The sequence below is a fragment of the Leishmania infantum genome, chromosome 32 (assembly GCF_000002875.2).
Source record: "Leishmania infantum JPCM5 genome chromosome 32".
Lineage (NCBI taxonomy): Eukaryota > Euglenozoa > Kinetoplastea > Trypanosomatida > Trypanosomatidae > Leishmania > Leishmania infantum.
This window is the reverse complement of record NC_009416.2, coordinates 355,189-382,843: the sequence shown is the minus strand read 5'-3', so window position 1 is coordinate 382,843 and position 27,655 is coordinate 355,189. Positions and strand designations below refer to the sequence as shown.

Below are 27,655 nucleotides of genomic sequence, written 5' to 3'. Positions count from 1 at the left end.
GGGGATAATCACACCAGGTTCAAAAGAGGACGTTGTTTACGTCGTTGGGTTTCAGGTGTGTGCTGTCTCCCGCGCCTTCTTTCTCTTGATATAACACGCACGTCAGATGTGCTGACGCGTAGGTGTTGTGTAATGGTGGCCACGAAGAGCTGAGTGGTGACGGTGCTCAACAGGAAAGAGGAGGGAGGGAAGGAGGGGGGGGCAGAAAGAGAAGCGTGTGCGTAACAGGCGCGCTTGAAACGAAGGGCGCAGAGACTCACAAAAGCCGTAAACGACCACAGACCTTTAGAAGCAGAACAACACAACAAAGAAAAGGCGCCAAGCAAGATTCACGCAGCGGCAGAGTTTCTACGTGAGGAGCCACCACCACCCCAAGTGCTGTGAGTAAATCTCTCTGAGAAAAACCAGGAAGCAGAGTGAAAACAAGAAAGAAAAAGCTCAGATGCTCAGTCACGTTCAAGCTTGTGTGTGTGTGTGTGTCAATAGAGGTGAAAGGGGAAGAGGGCGATGGATAAGCGCGAGGGCGGCACCTTTGTATGTGCAAGGCAGCGCTTCTGCTCACACTGCACAGCTATTTTTGTTCTTGCCTGTTTTGTTCCAAGAAGAGGAAAAGAGGGGGTTGAGCAATTTCGATTCAACGCAAGCGCAAAGACAGTTCCTGTGCGTCAGAGGGCTAAGAGCTTGCTGTAAGCAACGAGAACAGGAAGAATGACAAGAAGCGTGTGTAGCAGGGCGCAAGACGTGAAAGCGACAAAAAAAAACGGGAACACACCGATGTGCGGATAGCGACGAAAAGACAGAAGACACAATACAGCGACGAAACAAGAGGAAGAGTCCCAATAAAAAAGAAACACAGAGAATGGGGTGTATCTTTGAGGTGAGAAGAAATACACTTCTTGAGGGAGTGGGTGCGAGAGAGACGGAGATGGAGAAGGCGGAGGTACACAAGCAAAACTAATTCACACACGCGCACGCAGAACAACGGCAAGGACAAACTTTAGCAGTGAGGAAGGAACAGAAAGACAACACTGACGATACGCAGACACACAGAGAAATGGTGTCAACACGAGAGCAAACGAAGCCTAATGCGAAGACTACATGCAACAAACAAACATAAAAGGGAAAAGGGAAAAAGGGGGTGGGGCAAGAAAGAAACAACACTGACACACGCGGAGGAGAGGAAGGCACAAACTCGAGCTTGGAAAAATGAGAATGATAAAAAATCCGCACAGCCTTGCAAACAAACAAAAAGAAAACAGCACCAAACTGGCAGAAACGTGGACGAGAGAGGGTATATATATATAGATGTGTGTGTGTTTGTGGGAGGTGGGTGGGTGGGTGGGTACGTATGCCTTATAGATATCCTTTCTAGTGGCTAACCACGCGCGCGCGCAGCAAACGAAAAACAAAAATCGAAGAGAACGAGACACAAAAAAATGCAAAAGACAAACTACAACGTGACACCAACTAGCGAACGACAGGCAGAGAAACACGTGCAACGGGACAAATAGAGGCGAGGTATAGGGAGGGGCGGGGCTGAAGTAGAAAAAAGTGTCTATGTGCAAGAAGCGTTGGATACTTTCTTTAAAGCGTCTGTGAAACTGCTCGAGCCGGCCGCGGGAAAGTCGCCTCTCTCTTTTTCTCTAAAACCCTACGCACACGCGCGCGAGGGAAAAAAAATTCAATAGTGAAGACACACACACACGAAAAGCAAGTCCTCTCTGTTTTTTTTCTCTCCAGTTGAGCAGCAGCCCTCTGCGTATATTTTTGTGTTTGGTGGTTTGTTCCGTCAGAAATCAATCAATAGGAAAAGAAGAGCTCTCGTGAACCCTCTTTGTGGGTGGCGACTCCTTCCTCACCAGAATTGACAGCGACGCCCGTCGCTGACTTGTATAATATATATATATATATCGTTCTTCACGTTTTGTCTTTTTGCTGTTGTTTCGGTAGTCGTACTTCCTGTGTGTGTGTGTGTGTGTCCCGTCTTTCGTCCGTTTCTTGATGTAATCCTCGCGCGCGCTCTCTCTTTCTCGTTCCCTCTCCCCTTTTTCGTTTTGTTTCCTCTTGTCGTTATCCTTTCCAAAAAGATGCGAGAGGAGAAACCCGTGAAAGCGGAAAGACCGGAAAGCACAGAGCGTGTAAAGGGCGAGTACGAGAGACACACCCACGCACAGACAGGCACACACACACGAAAAATAAAGCGCAGACAAAAAAGGGGACCGAGAATAAAAAAAAAGACGTGAGATGTGTAGGAGATATGGAGAGACACAACGGACACCAGAGCAAGCAACCAAGAGCAGAGGAAGACAGGAGGGGGGAAAGAGACGTGGACGCGCACACAAAGAGTAAAGACGGCAGGTGCAAATATAATGCGAATGCTTTTCTTGTCGAAAGACCGCAAGAACCACCGAAGCAGGGCACCACAAAAACAAAGAACACAAATATATGCCACGTGTTGCAGGTAACCAGTGCCAGCGAGGGATACAGCAATGCAGACACAACCCGCAGAAACGTGAGCACAGGGGGTGTAGGAGGCAAAAACAAAAAGAGGGAAGCCAGCGATAATCACACGAGCGCCCGCCGCTGTCTGTATCCCTTCTTGTGAAACAGCCTCAATGACTGGAGAGGGGGGGGCGTACGCGATAGGTCTCTGTATTCTCAATATTGTATCTTTTTTTTTTCGTCGTCCCTTTGTACTCACAACAAGAGCTTCGACTCACCGATACCGCCACGTCAGGAAGCGCTTGCGCAGCTGTTCGTCGGCGCTCTTCTAGGATTCGGTTATCCCCTTCCGCTGGAGCTGTGCCGACAAGTTCACGCTCGTGGCTGGCTCGTTATTTTTCTCACCTTGCCGATGCTACGCAAGGGCTTACCCCGCTCTGTGATGAATCACCTTTGAAATAAAACACACACACACCAGTTGTGCGGGGTGACTCAATCAGGAGCAAGAAGGATGCGCGCCGCCTGGTAGAGGGAGGTAAGGAGAAGGCGGGGTGCAGCCGTGAGGCACACAAGTCGAGGAGGACAAGAGTGGTGGTGATTATGAAACGTCGAGGGGGACCGAGAGCCTTCACACAGGGTGAAAGGCACGATGAAGTCGACGATAGAAAAAGAAAGAGCACACAGAAAGGGGGGAGAAAACGAGGGAGGGGACGAGAAACAAAATCAGGAGAGACGCAAATCGAACAGCATGTGAAACGGGCAAGCCTGAAAGATAAAAGAACGAAAAATGAAATCAATACAAAGAAGTACAGACGCTAAACAACAAGCATACACCCCAAGACACGTACGCGCAACAACAACGCGCGCGGTAAGGAATAAAGAATGAAAGAGACAACCACGTTTACGGCAATTACAGGAAGCGCAAACGAATCTGACATGAAGCGACACGCATACACACACGCACGCAGGAGGGAGGGAGGAGAGGAGAGCAGAAGGGGCGGAGAGAGGGGGGACGAAAGAAACGAGCGAAGAAAATGTGAAAATGCAAGAAAAAACAAAATCAACAAAAATAAAACCACGCGTACAAAGACACACGCACAGGCACACGCAGAGAGAGGAGGAGGGAGGGTGAACAAGAGCAAACTAGCACAAAAAAAAAGAAAACAACGGTTCAAGCACAAGAGTAAACAACCTATGTCGCTTCCTTTCTGTTCTACGTTCAGAGTCGTTGATGTGAGCAGAACAAACAGCTCTGAATGCACTTCCACAATGAAAGAAAAAGCGAGAGACAGACACACACGCACAGAAAGAGCGACAAGGAGGGACACGCTAACGCACGCGCGTAAGAGAACGTCGCGGAGGGGGCGAATAAGAAGAGAAAAAAGTGTCGAACAAGAAAAAGCACAGAGGGAGAAGGACGGTGGCGGGTTGAGGAGGGAAGAGCGTGACCGAAGGGGTGCGCGCACACACACCAAAGCACGAGACACGTGGAAAGAGAGAATGAGTGGGAGGGGGGGGGCGCAAGCGGGCGAGAGAAGGAAAAGGAATGCTAACAGGACAATATGAAAGCGGGCAGAAGAACAAGGTACGAGATGCACTCGGAAGTAGAGAGAGTGACAGAGATAGAAATGGGTCAAGAGTGGAAGAAGGGTGACGGAAGTGGGGTCAGCACTCGCGCACACACGTCTTTTCCTGATACAACAAGAGACTAGAGAAAGAAAAAAAAGGGAGAAATATGGAAGTAATGGTTTGTGAAGTGCAAAGTCTGTAGATCCACGCACACAAATGTAGGCGTATGTGCACGTATAATGTGCGAGAGTGTGACGGATGAGCGACGGAGTTTCGTCGTGCGTGCGTGCGTGTGTGTGTGTGTGTGTGTGTGTGTGTGACGGCACACGCAAGTAGTCGAAGAAAGAGAAGATGGAGTGAATATTTCCGAAAGAGAAAGTACGGGGTGAGGAGAGGAGACACTTGCAGGGAGTGCGAGGGACGGTGGTGCTGGTGAAGGAAAGCACGACGTTCGACAAGAGGAGGGGAAGTAGACGACCATCTCTGTGTGCGTGCGCAACCAGCGCGCCTGCGCAGCACCACACGTCCGCGCGCGTGTGCTTGTCCGCTTCCTCGCTTTCTCGCTTACCGAGCTGTCACCGTTTTCTCGGTGAGGGCCAAGGATGCAAAAGGCGTGCCGTTGGGGCGGTGATGCACAGATCGTTTGGTCGCGACAAAGGCCGGATGTATGCCGGCGGTGGGGATCGCACATCCCCTGGGCATGAGCCACAGCCGGCACGGAGCCGCCACTTCCTGCTGCATGCGTGCTTCAGTTAAACCGTTTGGTTTACCTTTCGGAAAGGTGTCGCCAGGGACACTGCTCGAGAGCGGAACGGGTTTCTCCCGCAACCCCTCTCTCCCCCTCTCGTCACTCCGCCACACACGCGCAGATCCGCTTCCATTCAAAAGCCTCCGCGTACATTTCAGCGTAGGAGAGGGAGGCAGAGGGGGAAGGCAGAGGCAACGCCCTAGTACATCGGCGGGCCACGGGAGAGGCGCTGCAAGGCAGACTGACAGCCTCTCAGGCGCCGCGTGCGCCCACGAAGAGGGAGCATGAAAGACGGAGACGCAAAAGGAGGCGCTTATCACGCAACGCCGACCACAGAAAACAAAAAGATGCTCTTGTACATGAATGAAGACCGTAAAGTCGATGAACGAAGCGCCCTTCAGGGAAAGACCCACATGGACACGCTGCAGGGGGGCAAAAGAGAGAGGGGAGGAGGAGGTGAAGGAGAAAGGGACAAGCGCAACACTGAGTTCACCCCTAATCGCGTCTACCGATGAGCACAACGGAGGGATGGTCGGTGCCCGGCAAGAACCCCGCAAGCAAACCAATAGACCTACGTAAGCACAAGCGACTTTGTAGGCCTGAGTGACACCCCCAGGTCTTCCTCCTTGAGACCCAGCAGGGAGTGGTACACAACGGGAACAGCTATGCTACTCATGTCGCCGCTCGCCGCCTTCTGCTCCACCATCGCCTCATAGTACGCGTGGAAGCTACTTCGGAGCTGCGCCTGGCTCTCACTCTTCGCAACGCGTGCCTGGCCGAGAGCGAGGTCCCAGCTCTCCGACGCCTCGGCCAGGGGTCGACGCATGCGCAGAAGGATCGTCTCGCGCTCGGCGGCTGTGAGCGGGCAAGACAGGGTGCATGCGGCGGCAGCAGCTGCGGTAGAGAGGCCGCTTGGCGTCACCTCCGCAAAGGATCGGGGAGAGCTGCCGCTCGTCATCACCGGCCCGCTACCGTGCGGACGAGCTGGTGCAGACAAGGCCGCAGACGGTGAGCCTGAGCTCTTCAGTCGCTTTCCGCGGTTGGTCGCCGCAGCCCCAGCGGCACCAAGGCCCCCAGCGCCATCCTTACCTTGACTGGCAACGCTCGGAGACTCCTCCCAGCTTCGCAGTGGCAGGAGCTCGATGCAGTACTGCGGCTGCTGCAGCGGGGCCGCGTAGCGAAACTGCGTGGCGGGTCCATCCTGCATCAGCACGGGTGGCGAGTACGGCGCATGAGGGTCGTCCGAGAGACTCGCACACGTGCCTACGCTCGCCTGGGAGAGCTCCCTGCGATAGGAGCGTGCGCCTTGAATGCCGCCGGTTGCTACGGAGTGAGCAGCCCCGGTCCCGCTACTGTTGCCGCTGGCGTCGTGCCTCGCTCGATGTGCGAAGGAGGCGATGGTGGGCGTTTCGGCAGCGTCCGTGTTGTACTCTGAGTCGAAGGAGGGGACGAAGAGGTGCTGCGGGTTGCGCAGGTATTCGACGCGGCTCTGCCGGGCTGCCTCGGATCGCAAAGCATCCTCCACGGTGGCAGCCGCGGCGGCCGCATCGCGCTGACCCCGCTGCGCCCCCGATTTGCCGCCCGACGAGGTGGCAGCCCCCATGGGGCTAACGCTGCACGCGGCTGCCGTCGAGTCCCCACCAGCGGAGCCGGGCTCATTCCACTCCTGCAGCCACGACACCGTCTCCCTCATGTGCTTGCGTAGCTCCACGAGCGCGTCTGGCGCCGGCGTGTCTGCCTTCACCTCTGCGCGCGAGGTGGAGAAGCTCAGGTGAACGCTCATGCGTACGATTGTGTCGGGGTCTACATTGTCCAGGCTGTGTCGAATGTCGCCCTCCTGCGCCATTTCTGGCTGCGTGCACGATGAGTGCCGACGAGGCGAGTCCTTCGGAAGGTTCTCCAGCCCCGCAGACAGGTGATGACTCTGTCGCCGTGTCATGCCACTACGCTTCCGCGCTATCGCTGTCGAGCGCGGTGTGGCCTTCTCAGCAGCCTCCGTGGCAAACTGTCGGCGCTGAGCGGAGGCCTCCCTCTTACGCTGCACAAAGGCGACAGGGTCTCGCTGGTACTCGGCCAGGTCGCGCCCGCTCGAAACGGAGGCCTGTTCTTCTGCAGCCTCGCGGTATTGCAGAAACGCGTCCTCTTGGCTCCGCCGACAGCGCTCGTTCCACGCCGCAGCGTCCGCCTCGGCGACGGCGGCCTCAATAGCGTAGGCCGTCATCCCTCCCCCTGTCGAACTCGACGTGGCAGGCCCTTTGCCGCCCTTCGCCAAGCTCGTGTCGGCCGCAGCACTGAGAAGAACGTCGGCGACAAAGAGGCGGTGCTGCGTGGGGGGCGACTCGTATACGACAAACATGCTCCCGCGCGAAGGCGCTGCCCCGGCACCGCGGCCAGCATCTATCGCGAGCGGCTCCGGCACGCTGGCAGGCAGGATGTTGCTGTTAGGTCCCCGCAGCGCTCTCGGTGTAGTGGATGTCGACGTCGACGCTGCTGGCGCAGGCAGGCGCACGATGCGCACGGTGTACGGCATGGGAACGGGGGCACGCAGGTCCGCGACGATGGAGACATGGGTAGTCTCCACAATCGTGCACGTGCGGCGGAACAGGATCGGCGATCCACCACGAGGGAGGTCAGCCACGATCGCCACGTTATGCAAGTCGTGGGCAACGGCGTCGAAGGTTTGCAGCTCCGCATTGGAGCGAAGTACCAGCTTCCACCGCCCCGCAGGAAAGAGCGGCGGTGGCGCCGTGGAGGCAGCGGGAGAAAATGAGTTACCCAACGACGACGACTCTGGCGGCTGGAGCCCCTCCTCCTCTGCGAGCGAGTCCATCGGCGTGATCGTTGGCAGCAACGAGCCCGTACCGCCGGCCACGTCAGCGGCCTTGTTATGCCGTTGCGCATTTTGCGCCATAAGGGACGGCACAACGGTGTATGCCATGATCAGATACCCCTTCTCGTTCGGCTTCAGATGCAGCTTCACCAGTCGTCCAGCAGTCCCGACGCAGAAGTCCTCTGGGCGGTCTAGGTTCACCAGCACGAGCGAGGTGAACCGCAAGATGGGCACCGAGGCATCCCTGGCCGGGACGGTTGATACGACGCCATTCTTCGCATCCGCCGTCAGCGTTCCATCACCGCGCTTCTTTCCGTCCGCGGCAGTGGAGCCTGGCCCCGGAGGCGCGTTGCCAGACTTTCCAGCCCCCGCAGCGGTGCCCCCACCGTGCGGTGCGCCCCGCCCGCTCGCCGCCGCGTTGCTGTGGTTGCCGCCGCCCCTCCCACCCGACGCTGCTGCAGATGCCCGGCTAGCGGCGGTGTAAATCTGCCGGTGCGCCCCCACATCCTCGGTGGAGTCCAGCGTCGACAGTTGCAGCGTCACACACGTCGGGGCAGCGAGGGTGAAGACGCGCTTCAGCCACACATTCTCCGTGTCGCACGACTGCACTGCCGGGTATACGCCGGCGTCTGTCACGCATGCAAATCCGTCGCGGCTGGCGTCGTGCGACAGGTCCAACTGCACGTCCATCTCAGCGTCAGAGAGAAAGGAAATTTTATCAGCGACCTGCACGTGGTGTAGATCAACGCGGATCAGATGCACACCGGGGCGGAAGTACAGCACCGTCGAGCACAGAACGCCGTTCGCGTAGGTGAGGGATCCGATGTGGTTCAGCGGCTCCGCACGATCCCACTGAACGTGGTGAAAGTGCACGCGCCGCTGCAGTTGTGCCCCCGCGGGCTCGAGTGACTCCTCACAGCTAGCCACCTTGTCCGGCAACCCCACCGACAGCCAAGAGTGAGACAATGGCGCCGTCGCCGGCGGCACCTTTTCGGCGAGGGTGCCGCGACCGACGGCCTCCGTCAGCGCCGGGCACGACACGATGACAACCGCCTCCGACGCCTTCTCGGCCGTCAGCTTCCACCACATACTCGACGGCGGCGATGGAGTAGGGGGCTGTGCGGTGGCACCGGATGCCGCGGCGGCCGTCGTCGCTGTCTCCCCGCGGCGCGCGGGCGGTGACTTCTTGCGCGACGCCGCTGATGACGAGGAATCACTGGCCCCGTTGTCTCCGGTCGCAGAGACATGGCCTTGGTGACGCAGGAGAGACTCTCCGCTGACGGAGACGGCGTTGGCATACCGCCCGGCCAGCTTGCGCCAGACAATGATCGCGTCCATGCGTAGCATGAATTCCTCCAGCGTCAGCCAGCAGGAAGTCACAGAAGCCGCTCTGTCGCTGTCCATGACGACCATGTCCGTGATGGGAGTCGGGCCCCCTTGTGCACCGACGGCGTCGGCCGGTGCTACACCGTCGGGAGCACGTGGCGGTTTCACTGAGCTGGCTGCATGCGCACCGCGTTTTGTAGTGCGACTGCTCCAGTCATGCAGTGTGCTCACGTCGTCTGCGTCCTTATCCTCCTCGAAAACTCCCTCGGAGAGGCACGCGCGGGGAGTGGTGTGCAGCAACAGCGCCACTGTGTTGCGAAAGGGCCTCATCGCGTGGATCGTATATAGCTGCGGTCCGAAGCCGTAGCCGCCGCGGGCGGTATGTGCAGCTTCCGACTTCAGCGCCTCAGCGGGCGGTGCGTGCAAGCCGCAGACGTAAAAGGGCTGCTCAGGCAGGGGCTCATCAATGACCGGCTCGCAATACTCCGTAGCCCTCAGCGGCTTCAGTGCGTCCTCCTCTTCGTTGTCACCGCCAGAGACTCCACTTGAACGGCTGCTCTGCTGCCGCCTCACCGAAGGTCTACCAGCGCCGATTGACGGGGTGCGCTTCTGCGGCGCAGTGACCACCGACACGCGCTGGCCACGCGCACTGTTCTTCCTGTCTTTCCCCGTAACGTCGCCCGTGCCGTCGGCCCCGCCATGCCCCGCTGCGCTTGCGATCGACTCTTTCGCAAACGGCTCCGCCAGGCTCTCCAGCTGCGTCAGCTGACGCTGGTAGAGGAGAAGCAGCGCGGTCGCAGAGACGGTGTTGTGTCTCGGGGAAAGGTACTGCGGCACCCAGTTGCCCAACAGCGTCGCCACAATCAGCTCCGGTGAAGAGGTCAAGGCCTGCACTCCGCTGACGGCGCCGAGCGCCTTCAGCACGGCCTTCGCGATTAGGCATGGCCAGAGCTCCTTCCGGCTTGTAGTGCTGAGCAGCGGACGGCCAAGCACGTCTACTGGCAGGCAGTCATCCACAAGCACCTTGCGGTAGGCGCCGTCGACGAACAGCTTCACGGCGTATTTGCCAAACGGGTTGTACACTGGGTGGCACGTGCCGGGGGCATGCGGGTATACAAGTTCCCACAGGTACCACCCCTCCGGCACGTACCGCTGCGCCTGCTCCACCGCCAGCAGAGCGCTGTTAAAGGCACTCATCAGGAACGGCGGCGCGTTTGTTAGGGCAGCCAGCTGTTCGGCTTGCTTGAGCTTGTGGCGCAGACTGGTGCTGTAGCGCGACTCGCACGCCTGCGCCGGCGTCTCGGCGCAGCCAGCAATCAGTGCGCCATCGTAAGGCTGCATTAGCGGGGGCAGCGCTCGATATCGCCTCACCGACTCTGTAGGCGTGCAGTTCGACCAAAGCCCTCTCTCCTCATGCGAGAACGTGTCCAGTACGCTGATGGTCTCGGGGTACAGCAGATGAAACGCCTGCGGCTCAGGAGTCGCCACGTCGCTCTGCCGCGCGAGACCGGCGCTCTTGCGGTGTCCGGTGCTGTTGTTGGCGTTGCAAGCGGCAGCAGACAACAGCTCCTGGCACCGTGTCTCCTCTGCCTTGGCATCGACCGGCACCAAAGTCTCCGCCGTTGCGTACGGGTTAACGAACGGTGTAACGTTGCGGTGCACCACTGGACGGAAAGGGGAGAACACCTCCGCCGGTCGAAGCCAGGTCACCTCGTTGGGCGAGGACCCGTCGCACACCTCCCCGGCCTCCGGGTCCGACTGTAGCGGCGGGCAGAGCAATGCGATAAAATCCTCGACGCTGTGACGCGTTGCCTCGTCCTCAAAGTGCGCCTCTGCCGCGCACGTTAGCGCGTTCCTGCCACCAGTGATATTCTTGGATTTGCTCAAGGCTTGCTTTGCTTCCTTGCCCCCGTCGTCGCCCCCGCCGCTCGCTACGGGCACAGCCAGCGGGCCGCCCCAGTTTTCCTGGACCACCTGAGCATCATCCCAGAGGGGCAAGCTGCAGAAGCGGCTGTTCACAAAGGATGAGCACGATACAGGGCAGGCGGCGCGGGAAGGCACCGAGAACTCCTTTGAGGGCATCCAAGCGTAGATATCAGGGAGAAGGTAGAATGGATAACTGGGCGCAGAGGGTGGCAAGGGCGCGAGGGTAGTGATGGATTCTAGTGCGCAGCGGAGCGCTAAGGAAGGCAAAGCACAAACGTACTTTTCAATGCTCTGAACGAATGCCTGTGCGTCTGTTCCTCCGTGCTCACCTCTCTGCAAGCCGCCGTCCGTCGGGTATCAGTGAGAGAGAGGTTGAGCGTGTGGCGGGATGTGGCGGGCACACCAAGGGCAACTTAACGCGTGAAAGGAAAGCAACGGGGCAATCGTAAGGAGCGGCGTCGAGGGACAAAGTACATCAGTGAAGCACACGGCGAAACGCAGAGGGCGCATTGGCAGTGCGCGTGAATCAGGCCATGTAAAACTCGGGATCCAGCTATGAGTCAAAAAAGCCGGAACGACTTGACTGAAAAGGGGCATTATGCGCGCAGGAACGCGTTCGAAGCGGATCCCCGCCGTGGCGCTGAGGAATGAGCACAGCGCACGAGAGACGGGGGTGCCACAGGAAGGTTTAAAAAAAAATCATTTCGCTCCTTATTTCTCGCCCCCTACCTCCCGCGTCACCTGCACACGACCGCCACAAAGCCACACCAACATGTGTCTCGGTCCACTCGGCTGCCAATTGTTATCAAGCAACACACGCGGAGAGGGTGGCTCGCGGTTTTGCGGTAGTTTCCCCAGCGCTTCCTTCTGTTTCCTCTTGCTGTTCGTGCCCTTGATGTCAACCCTAGCAGCGCCGAGAGGCAAGGACCGCCTGGCCGCACCTGCGCCGAAACGTCGAGGGAGACAAGAGAGACAGGGAAGCACACAGTTACACCACCACATGCACACACATCTCTTATACGGGCAAGCATACACATAAAACGTACCAGAGAAAGAAAGAGCATCTGCTGCACACCTCACACAAGAGCACCGGAAGAAGAGACAGAAAAGACGAAGCAGTCGAAACACACTCGCACGTCGCGAGTGCTTTGCTGCTTCCGCGGTCTGTCCGTGACGTCAGCACACAATCATGATAAGTCGCCGATGACGCTGGCCAGCTCGCCACGGTGCTTGATTAGCAGATTGAGCAGGTCAGCGTCGGATTTGCCCTCACCGACTCCCATCGCGCGGAGCTGCATCAGCTCCTCCGCATACTTCTTTGCCGGATCGCTTGAGGCGGCTGCGCCAGCGCTAGCGGACGCGGCAGGGGCAGGGGTGCTGAAGTCGTCGAAGTCGTCCTCGTCCTCAAGATCGTCCTCGGAGAGCATATAGTCAAAGGTGTCACCCGGTGCCTTGGTCACCTCCACTTTCTCTTCCATGCACGGCGGCTCAAAGTCCTCCGGGAGCTCCGTGAGAGACTTCTCTGCCAGGCTCCGGCACTTTGCGTCGAACTCAGCACGCCTGTTGCGGTACTGCACCAGGGCATCCACGTTCGCCGGAGCGCCGGCGTCGGACGGATCGGGGTCGCTCCAAAGGGAGACGATGGAGAGCAGGACGGAGCGGATGGTCTGCACGGGTGTCCAGCGCATCATCGCCGTTTCCTCCGAGTTCATCTCGTCCACGCCTGGGGGATGCAGAATGGAAATGCACACTCGCCCATCCGCGTACACGTTCGGGTGCCAAAAGGACGAGATGACCCGGAAGGTGGGCGGCTCCATCGGAAACTCCTTCGGAAACGTCAGCGACGCTTTGTACTGGCCGCCGGCGTACGGGGTTCCCTCCGGGCCGGTAAACCACACAATCCAGGTGAAGAAGCTGTTGTCCTTCAGCTCCACACGAAAGCCCGCCGGCGGGTCTTTCGTGAGGTTGCGGAACTCCTTCTGAATGTGCGGAAGAGCCGACATCGCTCTTTGTGTGTGTGTGTGTGTGTGTGATGCTGCTGCCGCTGCTGCTTAGGAGGACGCCCTTGAATTCTTCTTCCGTTGAGGAGTGACAACACTCCTATGTGTATGCGGAGTGGGGAAGGCAGGGGGTTTTGACTGCCCTGCTTGGTGCGCAGAGAAGCGTGGCGTGATAAACAATACAGAACAAACAGATGAGTGAGATGGAGAGCTCCGCGCACGCCTCTCTCTGTTTGCGTATACTCAATGCCAAGGCTGCGCACCAAATGCGTAAACAGCAATCACCTACGCTAGCGGAACAAGACCTCGACTCGTGTAAAGGTAAGCAACAGGAATACCAGCGCGAGCACAACACACAAGTAGACGAGCACTGGGGATGAAAACACACACACACACGAAAAAAGGGTGAGAGAGCAGGTTTGTACACACACGCGCGCAGTGGGAAAAAGTGGAAGAGGGGTGGTGAAAACAACAACACAGACACGCTGTTATCGGGGGAGAAGCGGCCCTTCTTTGTGAGTGTGTGTGAGGAGGGGGCGGGTCGGGGCAAAAGGGCTTTCCCTTGCACCGATCAACGGTGTCGGGGGAACACAATAATATAATAGTAGTAATAATAATAACAGAAAGAGGAAGAAAAAAAAAACAAAGGGCCTGCCACAAAAAAGGACAACCACCGACCGCAAGACGAAATAAACACACAAAAGAGGGGGCAACGAAAAACAGCAACGGCAGAGGCGGTCCACACTTGACGGAAAACGTAATGGACAGAAGGTGCCGCTACCAAGATGTATAGATAAACCACAGCAGCAGTAAAGTCAGCGCAGCCTCAAAAACAACAAGGACGCATCCACCGAGAGAGAAATCGAGGTGTGAATTTCACGGGGGAAGTGTGTGGGTGGGTGGGGGTCAGCGTACAGGAGCAGGACGTGAAAAAAAAACGAAAAGAAGAGGGAGGAAAGAGCTAATGAGGAAGAAGGACAGGAGAAGTGAATGAACGACACAGGCAGACGCGAGCAGTTGTTATCAGCTTACTACACCTGCATAAGTATGCTCACTGATTTACTTTCCCGATCGTATTCTTTTTATGTCCTCCTCCGCCGTTTGTGCTTCGTTTGCTTCTGTATCGCTGTAGCACAAAAGTTCTGCGCAGATGCCCGAATTGGCGGTAGCAGGAAGGGGACTATGTATATGTATATATATATATATATCGGTGTGCGTGTGCCTTCGAGTCAATGATTCAAGGACGATGCGTGCCGACCCCAAGCGCCGTGCTACGTTTGATGCTTCTTAGTATGGTTCCTCTTTTTTCTCTCACTAGCCTCTCTCTCTGCGCGTCAATGAAGCTGCAAGGTCGTCGCACTGAGCAAGGGAATCGGAAGAAGGGCGAAGGGGGAAGCTGATATCTTTCGTGCACGTCCCCCCCCCAACAAAAAAAAAATCGGCCGTCGTGTGTGCGTCAGCAACAAGGGCAAAAAGTGATGCGAGCAGAAGGAAGAAAAGAGGAGAAAGAGGCGGGAGAGGGATAGTAAAAGAAAGAGGTTGCAGCGCATCTATGGCGTTTTCTTCTTTTGCAGCAAGACCATTCTCTACCATACAGCATAGCTTGAATACCACTCTGTCCACCCCGGCCTGCAACAGGACCATCACGTGTGGCGAAGCAGCCGTCAGCACGCGTTGCAGCCCTCCGCCAACCCAGTCACCTCAGCACGGCCCCTGCCTCAAAGTCTGCCCACCTCCCCGCTGAGAAGCTCACCGCGTGGTGCGCGCACACACACACCGCTCGCGGTGGCTCAGGCGCCCCACACCAGTGCGCAGTGTGAGGGGCCGGGTGTGAGGTACGCTCGAGCCACGCTAGCGCTTTGCCCATCATGCAGGTGGTGCAAACATGTTCAACGTCGCAGGTCACACCGACACAACGCCATCCAGGACCTGACCGCCAACATCCGTAGCGGTGAATCACTCTGCTCTCCTCTCCCCCCTCCCCTACGTCGTGGGCGCTTGACCCTATCACGGTCAGAGGTGGTCGTGCACCGGCAGGGAGAGGAGGGGGGGGGATGGCTGCTTCGCTTCTCCACACAGACAGTGTCGGGGGTGCGCCGCGCCCTCAGATACCACACATTGAGGTCCCCCCCTCCGTCACCCGGGGTTGGGGGGGGGGCAGTCAAGAGAGGAAGAAAAAAGGAAGCAAACACCACATTAGAGGATACGGCACACGAAGACACAAAGAGAGTGCACAACATTATTTCGTTGTTGTGATAGGATGAGGACAGGGCAGAAATAGTGGGTGCCTGGACTATGCCGCAGAGCCTGCTGCGTGTGTACGGGGCACACACACCCCTCTCCTCAAATTCGCACCTCACAAAGCACACCGTCATTATCACTGCGTTCACCGAACGAAGCAAAGAGGGGAGAGGGTTCCTCGATGGCGCGAAGACCGACCACGGTGAGAAAATACAGCGACAGCGCAGTGAGACGCGGTTGGCAGGAGTCGCATCAGGTCCTCTGTTACGCGTTTCGGCATTAATGCGCTACAACAGCAGTCATTGCACAGCTCGCTCGTTCCACCTTCGTCTTGGTGCCTGTTTGCTTTGTTTTGCCTCATGCGCACAAAAAGGCTGTCAGCACACGCCCCCGCCCGCCAGCCCATGCGCGGCTTGCAGAGGCCCACGCAAACAAGCGCGTAGATAATGTGCAGGGAAAAGGGTGGAGGAGGTAAACTCCCTTTCAGATCGTGATAAAGAACGCAGAACACATCATCGACATCCACGCAACACCACCACCACATGCGGCACGTGTCGGTTAAGTTGACGCAAGTCGTGAATCGAAATGGTACGCGCTCATCTTTCGGACGCCAGCTCATGGAATCTCCACATTGCCCATTGACCAGCCGAGATAAAGAGATAAAAGGCTGGAGAGATCGAGGGAGGGGCGATGTACCTCGCTGCCCGGCTGCACGTATCGCCTCCCGCAGGGCTCATGACGGGGAGAAAAGAAAGACACATTTATTATTCACGTCGCCAACACATCACCGGGCGTTGAGGCCAAACAGCACGGACGTATGCACACAGGAAAGAAAAACGCCAATTACAGAAAAGGCAACGCGGACGGGAGAGAGGGACGTGAAACCGACCTAGTTGACAAGCAGGGCGGCTAAAGCCACACAACCCGCGTGCGAGTAAGCTTTCCGTCGCTGAACCCTCACGCATGCGGTAGAGGACGCGAGCGGAAACACTCAGGCACACAAACAAGCGTGATGGAGACATCAGCGAGACAGGGTGAAGTGGTGAGAGCACGCAGAAGGGCACGTGAGTTACGACGCATGACAGTGAATCCTGCTGTCCAGCCAAACCCGCATCCCTCTACAGAGACACTGAGAAAGAGAGACAAGGAAGTACAAGCACGCGACATCGAACACAATCTCTCAGCGAGCGATACCGCGTGCGCACGCAAAAAAAAAATGACAAAGAGCAAACACTAGGGAATCATTAAGGGTGGTAGGGAGCATCCATAGAGAAAAAGAGAAGTAAAACAGAAGAAACGCCCATGTGGAAAACGAAAACGCACAAAAAAATACAGAAACCTCATCCACACACACGCACACCCCGTCCAAATACACACAGGCAAACACACAGGTGTGTGTGTGTGTATATATATACAGACACAGACAGTAGAGGGCAAACGCGCATATGAGAGAGGAATAGAGAGGGCTGGCGCGGTGAAGGCAAAAGAGTCGCTGAGGTTTCGCCACGCACGCATGCAGACACCATCGTCGTAAGAAGCACAGACAAAAGTCACACATTCTTGCCGATCTCACCCGGAGACGTTCGGCAGCACTCGGCGCTCACTCCCTGGAGCCAGAAGCACAGACAAAAAAGGAAAGAAGCCCTAGCGGAGGGGCTTGTGTGAAACTGTGCGCGTGCTTGTGTGTGCGCGCGTGTACGGCACCCCTCTAGTAGTCGACGTCAGCCTCGTCAATATCGCCGTACTGCCAAAGGTTCTTGTGCCCTTTACGTGCGATCTCCTGCGCAGCTTCATGGCGGCGATAATCCGTAGCGTCCACCGCAGAGGCCCGGCGGTCCAGCAGAGCCAAGCCACGCTGCAGCAGCGTCTCACTCAGCGAGGGCACATTCGCGTTGGTGGTGACGGTATAATACACGTTGCCAAGGCCGTCGCGGTACACGGCCTTCGCCAGAACCTCACCGTCAGAGTACTCCTCTACGGCTGCGTAGGTGGCGCCAGCGAGCATTTCATTCGCATCACCAGACTTGAGGTAGGCAAGGCGGGCCAGCTTCGCAAACGCGGGCGTGTCGCGCACCAGCGCGTACTCGGGGCCGCGCGGCACGGCGCGGATGTTCTTCACCGGCACGGTCTCGGTGTTGCCAAAGTCAATGAACTTCACCTCCGCCCTGTCGTCGCGTGGGGCCTTGAGCACTGTGGCCCGGCACCACGTCTTGTCACCGCTGTACTGGGCGATCACGCTTTCACCCTTCTTGGGGGTGTGCCCATCGCCGGCGGCGGTGCGGTTGATGAGATCCTGGATGTGACCCTTCCTGCTGTCTTGCTCTGCGTCGTAGCCCTGCAAGTACACCGACAGCCCGTCGTCGGCGATTTCGGTGATCATGTACGGCGCGAACTTGGACGTCTCGTCGACAACGCGGGCCAGCGCTTGCGGGTTGGAGGCGGCGCGCTCCTGCTCCATCTTCACTGCACGCTGCGGGATGGCGCCCGTGGCGGACCAGATGTGCTTCTTCGCCTCGCGCGCGGCACCTTCCGCGTCTACGAGTTGTTGCGCAAAAGGCAAGCGGTCGGCGTTCGCCACCGTCGCGAAGCCCTCGGCGACCAGCGCGACGGAGATGTTTGTGCCGTCCTCCAGGGTGACAGAGGAGATAAAGTTGCCTGCACGGTCGGAGGTGAAAACCTGGATGGTGGCATTGCGCTGCTGCACGAGGTCGATCACGAAGTCCTTCGCCTCCTGCGCAAACGGGTCCGCCTTCTCGTTTGGGTTAAAAGCGGCGGACGGCGTCACGATGCCGGCGACCTTGACCGGGATCTGAAAGTTCTCCTTCGGAATGTACACGCGCAGCGAGCTGGGGCCGAGCACGAGATCCACCACGCCCTTCAGCGACGGCGGCCGGCTACCCTGCATACCGCGCTGGAGGAAGCTGAGGTAGTAGCGGCTGCGCGTCTCCCCGAGATGGTTCAGCTCGACTACCTTCATCGGCGGCGCAGGGGTGTCGCGGTGAATGCCCTTCTTCTCCTCCTTCGCGCCATCCTCGGCGGCGGCCAGCTCGCTCGCCTTGGAGTTCTTGTCGTTTCGACCGAGGAAGAAGGTAGCGTAGCCGGTCTCCAGCAGCGCCACACCAATGTTGACACCCGTGTGCTTCACCTCCACCGTTGCAGCGGGGCGGATCTCCTTCGTCTCCGGCATCACACGCGCGTACTCGACGAGCACCACCACCTTCGCTCCAATGTACCGGCTTCGCAGAAATTCCTTGGCCTCCCACGAGTAGTCGCGGTACGTAACGCGCGTCTCGGGCGAGTTGCCGTCCTGGTCGCGGTCAATGTTCTTGCTGCTGCGCACGCCAGCCAGAGAGACACGGAAGAGGCGACCAGAGGCGTCGTCGCGGACAACGACTGTGTCGCCGTGCACCACCTGCACCAGCGTGCCAACAAACTCGATCGGCCCCGTGTACACCGGGCCGGGGGTACCGTCCGGCAGCGTGGTCGGAAGACCGGCCACTTTGGGTGCCGCAGGGGCCTTGGAGTCGACCAGGGCCTCCTCGCCGTTAGCAGCAGGGGCGGAGGCACCGTTGTCGTCCTTGGCAGTTTCGGTCGGAGCGATCACAACTGGCTCCACGTAGTTTTTCCAGCACCCGACGCGCTTCTTCTTGGCGGCAGCCTCGGCAGAGGCGATCTCGTCGATGCGGGTGGAGAGCGGCAATGTCATGTTATGAACCTTGACGTAGCCCTTGGACAGGAGCTCTTCCTGGAAGGAGCCCTTTGGGGACATGATGGAAATCATGACGTTGTTGAACCCGTCGAGGCCGTCGTAGCGCACCTTCACATTGCGGTTCTGCAGCAGACGCTCAACAAAGAACTTGGCCTCGGCGTTGATGGACTCGTCGCCGTTGTCCTTTGTGGTGACACCGGTCAGATGGGCTGCGAACTGCGTGTCGCCTAGCTCCTTGACGGAGATGATGAGCAGCGTCGGCGACACCACTTTCTCGACGCGCGACAAGAGCTGCTGGCCTTTGACGCCCTCAATTTTCTCTGCGAGCTCCTCTGGGGCATACGATCTCATGTGGCGCACGTGCTTGGCACTATCGCCGCTAAAGAGACCTTTGCGGGCCGCGCGCGCTGATGCGGACATCTGCGAGTATATTTCGTACAGTTCCTTCTCTATACGCGGCGGCATACGGTCGGGCAGCGTGGCCAAGCCTTCCTTGAGCAGCATGCCCGTAGCTTCCTGGTGGTTAGAGCCCATGATGCGGCCGGCGCTTCGTTGCAATGCCTCGATGTAGTAGTCTTCGACGAACTGCACCTGCTTGCCAATGAAGGTGGAGCGGATAAGCTCGGCCGCCTCGTAAGCGTATGGCTCCTCCGGCGTGAAGTCGCCAGAGGCCGTGCGGCGTGCCAGCTTTGGCGCCTGAATGTAGCTAAGCGTGATGGCCTTGAAGGTGGGCTGGTCCGCCACCGTCGGACCCATCAGGATCATCCGATCCGCATTCTCCACCGCGTACACAACGTAGGACATGGATTTAAAAGTCTGTACTTTTACGTGCGAGTGTGGGAGTGTTCAGCGTGCCCCTGCAGCGAACAGGGTTGAGCTCTTTCTCTTCTTCTGGTGGGCGTGCGCGCGCGAAGCTTTTGAGTGTGTACTCGTACGACGAATCGCCTCTGTATTACGTTGTTGGTGCTGTTGTTGATCGGTGGACTCAATGGCTTGGGTGGGGTGGGGAGGGGGAAGGGAAGCTCTTACAGGATACAATGTGCACGTATCTGGAGTTAGCAAACACGTGAACATCTAGGCGTGAGTGTGGACGTCGTGTGTGCAGAAGGGAATCGACGGTTGAAAAAACAGCGACAGAGGATAACGTAGAGGGAGGGAAGGAGGGGTGTAAAGGTAGCTTCTTGGCGGAAAAGGAGAGGGGCGGCGCGGGCAGAGTTGGGGGGGGGGAGGGGCACTGTGCGCCCATGCAGGTGTAGCTTTCGGCCAAAAAAGACGTACGCGAAATGACGCAACGTGCTCATCTCCTCATTTGCCGCTCTATCCCTTTCTCTCGTGCTCCCTCCGCCTGCCATGCGCCAAAGGGAAGAGGACGCGCGTTGGCAGGATCGATACAGAGCGCGTAAACAGAGCCACAGCAAAACAGCACAAAACACACGTGTCTCCATCCCGCCGTCACACAGACACACACACACACACACACACACGTGGAGGAAGGATAGTGCAGCATGTGAGGCTAACGCGTGAAAGGATGGAGAAGGATCAAACGACCCCAGACACGCACAAGCGAATCCACGCACATCCAAGTGGACGCTCTCGTCCAAACGGCTCTAGACGCCGTTGCGACGGGGGAGCAGGGGGGGGTGAGTGAGGCGAGCCGAACAAGTTGGGGTGCACAAGAAAGCTTTTAACGAGCAAACTGCACGCTCTCGCTGCCTCAAGAGAATACTCGTGCCACTGCAGCAGCATTGCTGTGTAGCACCAGTCGCGTAGCGTTGTGGTGCGGCCGCCAGCAACATCACCATTCCGCAGCGTGAAGCTGGTCAAGTCAGAAGGCGCCATGGACGCTCCTCCATCACCTTGTCCAGGTAGACGTCAACAAGGCGCATGTGAGCAGCAGAGAGCGGCGCCAGAAACGGTAGCGTTACGGCATCCCCCAATGCGCGCCGAATCCCCACAAGCACCAGCACAGCACACAACCGTACAGAAACGTGACAATGGTTGAGGCAGCAGTTCAGCACGGCTACAACTCGATGGAGTACCGCAGCAGTCAGGGTGGGATGACGCTGATAGTCTGTCTCGTCTGGCAGCACTACAGAGGCTAGTCTGTTGGTGCCCTTCACCCCTGCTAGCGACGGCTGCGCTTGCTCGACGACTCGAAGATTCATGTGTACAAGTTCCAGCCAGCCTGAAGTGGCGCCGTCGCCCATGGGACCCTCCAACCACCGCATTACACAACTGGCGATGGCGCTGAGGCAGAGATCCGCTGGGGGCTTGCAAACGGTCAGAAGGGTGTCGAGGCAGCACGCCGCCTGCAGCTGTGCCTCCAAAAAAGGGTCGTCGAGGCCAGCGCGGCAGATGCTAAATACGCGAGTCAGCTGCCGCGACACGGCCGATCTGGCAGCGGGCCACTGTAGGAGTGCCTGCAACGCCTTAACCATAGCCCATCGCACGTTGTGGTGCGTCGCCCCTTCCACACCGGATAGCTCGCGCTCCCAGTACACCAGAAGCCGCTCCACATCCTCTGGTACACAATCCGGGCGGTATACGTCCGCTCCCCTCTCCCTCTCAGCGCCGGGGCCGCCAGCGCGTAGCGCCTCCGCCAAGGACAGCAGGGCGCAGCGCCGCTCCTCGGTGTCTCTGCAGTACGGCCGCTGACGGAGAAAGTGAGCAACAGGGTCCCTGCCACACTGTGGCCCGGGCCAGGCGCGCCGCGACACAGTCGCATGGGCAACGCTGCTTTCATCACCCCCATCGACACCAGCAAGCACTGGAGACGGCGCACAACTTGCATTAGCCGGCCGCGCCAGTTCAGGCAGAGCTGCGAGCACTGGCGTAGAAGCGGCACCGGCGACGGCGTCTTCTGGCAACTCTCGCGCTGCTCCTGATGACAGAAGGCGGGCTTCGTCGACCGAGAGAAACTCACGCAGCAGCATTGAGGCGTTCTGCAGCGCACGACTACTCAGAGGTGCCACGTCCGACGCGCCACCGCCCCTGGTCATTCGGCGGTCTGCACCGGGCAGCGGCTCGAAAGTGCCGGTCACACCGCGCTCCGTCATCGCGCAGGCCTTCAGCTCCTCGGCAAAGAGACAGCGCAGCCGCTCGTTACCTATTGCGCAGACGTCCGAAAACTTCCCCTCCCAGTCCTTGTCCATCAAGCCAAAGCTCTCGCGGAGGGCCGCACGCACCTCCTCCTGCTCCGAGGGCGCGAGCCGCTCCGCTATCTGTCGAAAGGATTCGGGACACGCAAGCAGCGCTGCACCGAGCGCAGTGAACCAGCTTACCTGTGCCACCCGCACTCCAGCTCGACTGCTTTCCTTTGGTTGACGGCTTTCCAGCGCGCGCAGATGAGCGAGAATGCCCCGTACAGCGATGCCCATCGACGACGTCTCAGCGAAAAGAGAGGGATGTACCACGATCACATAATGGAGGAGCTCCGCGCAGCGCTGATCCATGGCGGCGCTGCCGCCGCCGACGTCGTCCGCGGCGCGCAGCACCGCTTTCAGCACCTCCAGCGGGGGTTCATGGGTGCGCGCAATGCGGTCGAGCAAGTGACGAGCACCAGCACGCACGACCGGTCGAGCGTGGCTCGTGTTGCGAACGAGGGCACTCACCAGGAAGGGCAGCAGGCTTTGAAACTCGTTCTGCGTTGCCGTTGGTGCCCGCGCCATCAGCGTGCGCAGAAAATTTTGTGCCGCCTCCACAACGCGAAAATGAATATCCTGAACACGAATGAGCAGCCCTGTCAGTAACTGGGCGATGTCCTCGCTCATTAAGGACCCGCTCTCGCACAGCCTCTGCCCTTCAAGGACGGCAGCACGCCGGATGGACCAGTCGGTGCTTTCCATCGATGTGAGCAAGGACGTGCCACCACCGGCACGACGCGATGCGGCGTAAAGGCGCGTAGATCCAGTACTTGTGGCGAAGGTACCCGGTCCACTTGCGCACAAATGCGGCGTCGGAAGCATAGTGCGCCTCTGCTGGTGGGCGGCCGCCTCCTTTGCCGACCGCAACAGCTGCCGACGTGCCTTGCTTGGAGACGTGGAGCGTGGCGTGACCGCGCGCGCACGGCACGCCACTGCGCTTTGCAGATCATCCTTTAACGTGACGGTGCGGGACGCGTGTGCGGCGTCCAAAGCGTGTGGATTCCGGTGCGCAGCGCGGCCACTCCTCAGAGCCGACGACGGCGACGTAGGCGGTGCCGGCGGGAGCTCCACTGCTTTGAGTTCCTGCATCGCATCCGCGCGTTCAGCGGCCAGCTGACGCTGCAGACCCGCGGGCAGTACGCGAAGCAGCGCCCCTGTAGACGCGGGTTCCAAGACATGCAGGGCCCAGAAGCACCGCCGCGCCGCACGCCGAACCTCGGCGTCGGCGTCACGCATGCGATCGCTGATCACGCGGCGGACCGCCTCAGTGTAGGCTTTGACAGACAGCTGGGCTGATGTCCCCTTGGCCGCTTCCAGGTAGGAGCGCAGAACCTCAAGAGAACGCCGGCGCACGGCTGCACTGGGAGCACCGCAGTCACACAAGAGGCTGTTCACACCCTCGAGGGTAAGCACACATTTCTGTGCCATGGAGAGGAGCACACACATTGCCGCGGCGGAAACCGCCGACGTTGCAGAGGAGCTCGCGGCGAGCCGCACAAGGCAGGCGAGAAACCAAGAGCACACGACTGCAACAGCACCGCGACAGGCGCCATGTTGAACGACCGTTCCCACAGCGTTCACCGCTGCCAACGCGATTGGTGCGCGCCGGCTCTGCAGCGCGTGCAGCAGGCAATTCCTCATGTAGAGGGACATCCACCCCACAAAGGCGCGGCGGCCGGAGATGTCGTCGGCGAGCAAGCACGTCACCTCCTCCAGCAGCCGAACCTGAATGTGCCAGTCCCGCGACGGCTGCCGCAGGCCGACCGAAGGCTTAGTTTGCCGCTGCTCCTCGGCGATTGCGTCGCCGAGCAGCTGCACGCGTCGCAGCACCTCCTCATCCGTCAATGCCACGCTTGATGTGTGCGCCATGATGGTCGTGGTCTTGCGGTGTGCACCGTTGCGTGTTGCTCTGGGATACGTGCGCGCTTTAGGTGTCTTGGAAGCAGCTTCATTCGCCGCTTCTCACGAGGGTAGGGGGGAGGGGAGATCGGTTGCACAGCAGTGCGGTGCACAGCCCTTCCCGACCTCCGCTGGCGGCTGTCCGACGGCGTCTCAGAAGCGGAGACGAGGTGCAGTGTGCTGATTTGACGGTTGTGTTAGCAGCGGGAGACATCAGCGTCAGTGTAAAGGGGCGAGCGTGCCTCGCCCCACCGCGGCCGCTTGACGGCAAGCCGTGGCCCGTGGTCGCGATTACACACAGAGGGATAGAGAGAGGAGGATGGGAATTGACGAGATCGAACGAGGATGGTGAAGCGGAAAAAAGAAAGCGCAGAGCGCATGCGGAGACGCGGTAGCCAGCACACCTACACGAGCACATGCAGACATTCTGCGTACGGTCATGCAATGCTTATCGCACCACGGCAGCACGTCGCGAGCTCAAGTAACGTCAGGGTGTCGAGAGAGTCGAGGAAGAGAAGGAAGTGGCTCGGCGTGCGAGCCTCGTCTTTAGTCGCTTCCGCGCAGGCTCGTACAATGTCACCTCACTGCAGCATGCCATGCCCGTCTTCCCCATTCGCCGGCTCCTCGCGTTGCTGCTTGGCGCTACGTCGATAGAAAACACCATTGTGAACATCTACGGGACCTAACGACAGCCAAAACCTACGAGCACGCACACTTGAGCTCCGCATACAAACTCCTTCAACGCTGCCTCACGTTGTTCGGGTAAAACATGGAGGAGCAGGAGCCTGTAGCGACATGATTTCCAAGGGCACAGGCATGATCCTTAGCGCGCGCCAAGTGCTAGGGGAGACATAGAGAGGGCTTTCGATACGTTTGGGTTTCCCGCGCCATCGGCAGACGCCACACACGGAACAAGACGTGTGCGCGAGAGCGCCCGGGTTCCCCGCAGCTGCGCGCGCGTCCTCCTGAACACTTCTGCACTACCCCCTTGCTCAAACCCACGCCCCTACAAATCACCGCAGCTTTTCACAAGCTCCGTCGCCGCCCGCACTGCGGCATCCATGCTGGTGCTACGGCTGCCCGCCGCGAGTGTATCGCGCTTTCCCACATCGGACCACTGCGCAGTGGTAACTGCGGAGCTGTCCCCAACAAACACGTTTCGCAGCCCTGTGACCCGCGACGAGCAGGACGCAGACGACGATGAGGCCAAAAAGGCCTCGCTGCTGCCACTGGCAAAGCCAAGCCAATATGCGTGCGCGTCCACATAGCGGCGCATGTACGTCTCCGTCGCCGTGACGCGGTACGACCACTCGCGCAGTTCTTTCAGCTCCACCTTCCCGCGAGCCGAGTGCTTCGACGGCGGCAGTCGGGAAAGCTGCGCGAGTCGAACAGCCTTCGCTTCGTCACTGGCGACGAGGAGAGTAAAGTCAGTTGATTCGACTCCCGGCTCCAACGTTAGATTCGACAGCGGTGGGGTTTCGCTGAGGCGGCGGCACTCCTTGATGCCTGCAAGGAATGCGTTTTGGACCTGGTGGTGCACCTCCTCGGACAAAGGGCAGACAGCCTGGTGAGAGCAGAGCGCGCAGGCATGCGTTGCACCAGGTGGAGACGCCTTTGTATCCAGCGCCAGCGCATGCTCCAACCCATCAATACCATGAACGATGAGAAGCATTGTGAAGCCCTGAAGCGGAGTTCCGAGTACGGTGTCCCATCCCATGCCCTTGAAGCGGGCGGCGTCGCGCCCACCAAAGGGGAAGAGAACAACGCGCAGCTCCGCCTGCGGGGCGATGTGCGGCAGCGGTAGCGACAAGAGAGTGTCGCACAGCGGTGTCAAGTACGGGCCTCGCTGCGTGAGCCACCACATCGCAGTCGACCTCGCATCCCGCGCATTGAAGCTGTCCGCCGATACTGCCGGCACCGAGGAGAAGATGAGCGGCAGCGCCAGCGCATCGCGCACAGGGACTGTGGACGGTGGCGGCCTCAGCACGTGCAGAGCAGGGTGTTTGGCCACCCTCTGTAGCAGGCGCGGGCTGTGTAAAGCGCCGGCCGCAACGACTATGCCCTTTCCGACGGGGATGGAGACGATCGCACCTGCGTCGCCGCGGCTGGGGCGCACTTGCACACCTGTCACACGCAGTCCACGCTCTTCCGATTCGCCGCCATCCTGCGTCGCCACGTCGACGTCTATTGCCGTGTACCCTGTCAGCACGCTCAGTCGCCGGTGCAGCGTGTCGGCGGCAATATCGCCCAGCAGAGCGGAAGGCAATGCGAGACGCCTGCCATCTTCGTCGAGGTACAGGTAGCAAGGAAACACGACACCCCGCTTGACAGGCACGGACGTCGTGGGCAGGTATGGGGCAGCCAGCTTGAGGGTTTTGACGGCTTCGGCAAAGGCCCAGGAGAGAGGATTGCGGACGGCTGCGAAGCGCACAGGCAACCGAGTCCACTGCGGCAATGATTCACAGCTGCTCTGCGCCGCGCGGGACGATGCGCTTTCGGCACATGGCACTGACTCGTCCGCGATTGGCCAGAGAGAGTTCATGTGCATGCCCCAATCCAGCTGCGCTGTGCCGCCCAGCCCGACTCCGCGAGGGTAGGGCGCGTACTGGAGGAGCGAATATCGATTCGCCTTTGGTGCCGCTGCTGTCACCGTTGCTTCGCCCGCCGTCGCGGGGGCGGCCACGAGGGCCTCCTCCGCCTGGAAAAAGCGCCATGGGCGCTGAGCAAGGTAACCTTCATCGGGTGTGCCGCCCAGGAAGGTGGGGTGCATTCCCTTAAGCCGCGCTTCCAGTGGGACCTGGACAAGGTCCGGCGCGAAGGACAGCAGCCGATCGCGTCGCCCGGCTTCCAAGAGGAGGGCTGATGAAGACGCTGGCTGCGGGTCCCCCCCACTCTCGATCAGGACGATGTGACATATTTCGTTGGTGCGACGCAGCAACTCCGCCGCAGCGGCAAGCCCTGCAGCGCCTCCGCCGATGACGACATAGTCGCCGGCAGGAACGCTGGACGTTGAGTGATGACTTTGATAAGAAGGCCGCAGCTGATTCGTCGAGCGTGGACGGAAATTCACATACCAGCAGATGAGAAGCACCACCACCAAGACCACCGCTTCGACAAACATGTCTGCACGGCCCCACCACCAAAACAGATCAGAAAAGGATTAGGACGACCGTAGTAGCGTACACGTACGTGAATCTGCGCGCTCATGACGAAGCGAGCGCCAGCTCGTAGGAGCGAAGAACAGTGATTAAATGCTTTCGAAAGAGAACGAAAAGGGATGCTTGAACGGCATAAAGTGAGGAGGAACATGAACCACCTACAGCGGCACGCATGGAAAGCTTCTGCGGCAGAGTCGGCCCCTGACAAATGTGGTAGTAACGGGGGAGCTGCAGCAGTCGTAACCCAGACGACGTAGGAAACCAGCGAAGCAGCCGACAGCGTTTTCTTCTTTTGCAGCAAGACCATTCTCTACCATACAGCATAGCTTGAATACCACTCTGTCCACCCCGGCCTGCAACAGGACCATCACGTGTGGCGAAGCAGCCGTCAGCACGCGTTGCAGCCCTCCGCCAACCCAGTCACCTCAGCACGGCCCCTGCCTCAAAGTCTGCCCACCTCCCCGCTGAGAAGCTCACCGCGTGGTGCGCGCACACACACACCGCTCGCGGTGGCTCAGGCGCCCCACACCAGTGCGCAGTGTGAGGGGCCGGGTGTGAGGTACGCTCGAGCCACGCTAGCGCTTTGCCCATCATGCAGGTGGTGCAAACATGTTCAACGTCGCAGGTCACACCGACACAACGCCATCCAGGACCTGACCGCCAA

The 27,655-nt window shown here is 59.1% G+C and overlaps 5 protein-coding genes across 5 annotated transcripts; all 5 read right to left on the bottom strand.

Moving 5' to 3' along the window:
* Positions 1 to 5,330: 5,330 nt before the first annotated feature.
* On the bottom strand, positions 5,331 to 10,997 carry LINJ_32_1020 (conserved hypothetical protein; the record flags this gene model as incomplete). Its single annotated transcript, XM_001467745.1, has 1 exon — positions 5,331 to 10,997. The coding sequence occupies one exon, from the start codon at positions 10,995 to 10,997 to the stop codon at positions 5,331 to 5,333; it is 5,667 nt and encodes a 1,888-aa protein (XP_001467782.1).
* A 1,031-nt stretch (positions 10,998 to 12,028) lies between these two features.
* LINJ_32_1010 (putative ubiquitin-conjugating enzyme protein) lies at positions 12,029 to 12,844 on the bottom strand (the record flags this gene model as incomplete). Its single annotated transcript, XM_001467744.1, has 1 exon — positions 12,029 to 12,844. The coding sequence occupies one exon, from the start codon at positions 12,842 to 12,844 to the stop codon at positions 12,029 to 12,031; it is 816 nt and encodes a 271-aa protein (XP_001467781.1).
* A 3,946-nt stretch (positions 12,845 to 16,790) lies between these two features.
* On the bottom strand, positions 16,791 to 19,595 carry LINJ_32_1000 (conserved hypothetical protein; the record flags this gene model as incomplete). The annotated part of the gene is made up of 1 exon (XM_001467743.1): positions 16,791 to 19,595. One exon carries the CDS (start codon positions 19,593 to 19,595, stop codon positions 16,791 to 16,793), a length of 2,805 nt encoding a protein of 934 aa, XP_001467780.1.
* A 1,016-nt stretch (positions 19,596 to 20,611) lies between these two features.
* LINJ_32_0990 (conserved hypothetical protein) lies at positions 20,612 to 23,803 on the bottom strand (the record flags this gene model as incomplete). Its single annotated transcript, XM_001467742.1, has 1 exon — positions 20,612 to 23,803. The coding sequence occupies one exon, from the start codon at positions 23,801 to 23,803 to the stop codon at positions 20,612 to 20,614; it is 3,192 nt and encodes a 1,063-aa protein (XP_001467779.1).
* Positions 23,804 to 24,839: 1,036 nt separating this feature from the next.
* On the bottom strand, positions 24,840 to 26,954 carry LINJ_32_0980 (conserved hypothetical protein; the record flags this gene model as incomplete). Its single annotated transcript, XM_001467741.1, has 1 exon — positions 24,840 to 26,954. One exon carries the CDS (start codon positions 26,952 to 26,954, stop codon positions 24,840 to 24,842), a length of 2,115 nt encoding a protein of 704 aa, XP_001467778.1.
* Between the last annotated feature and the right edge of the window lie 701 nt (positions 26,955 to 27,655).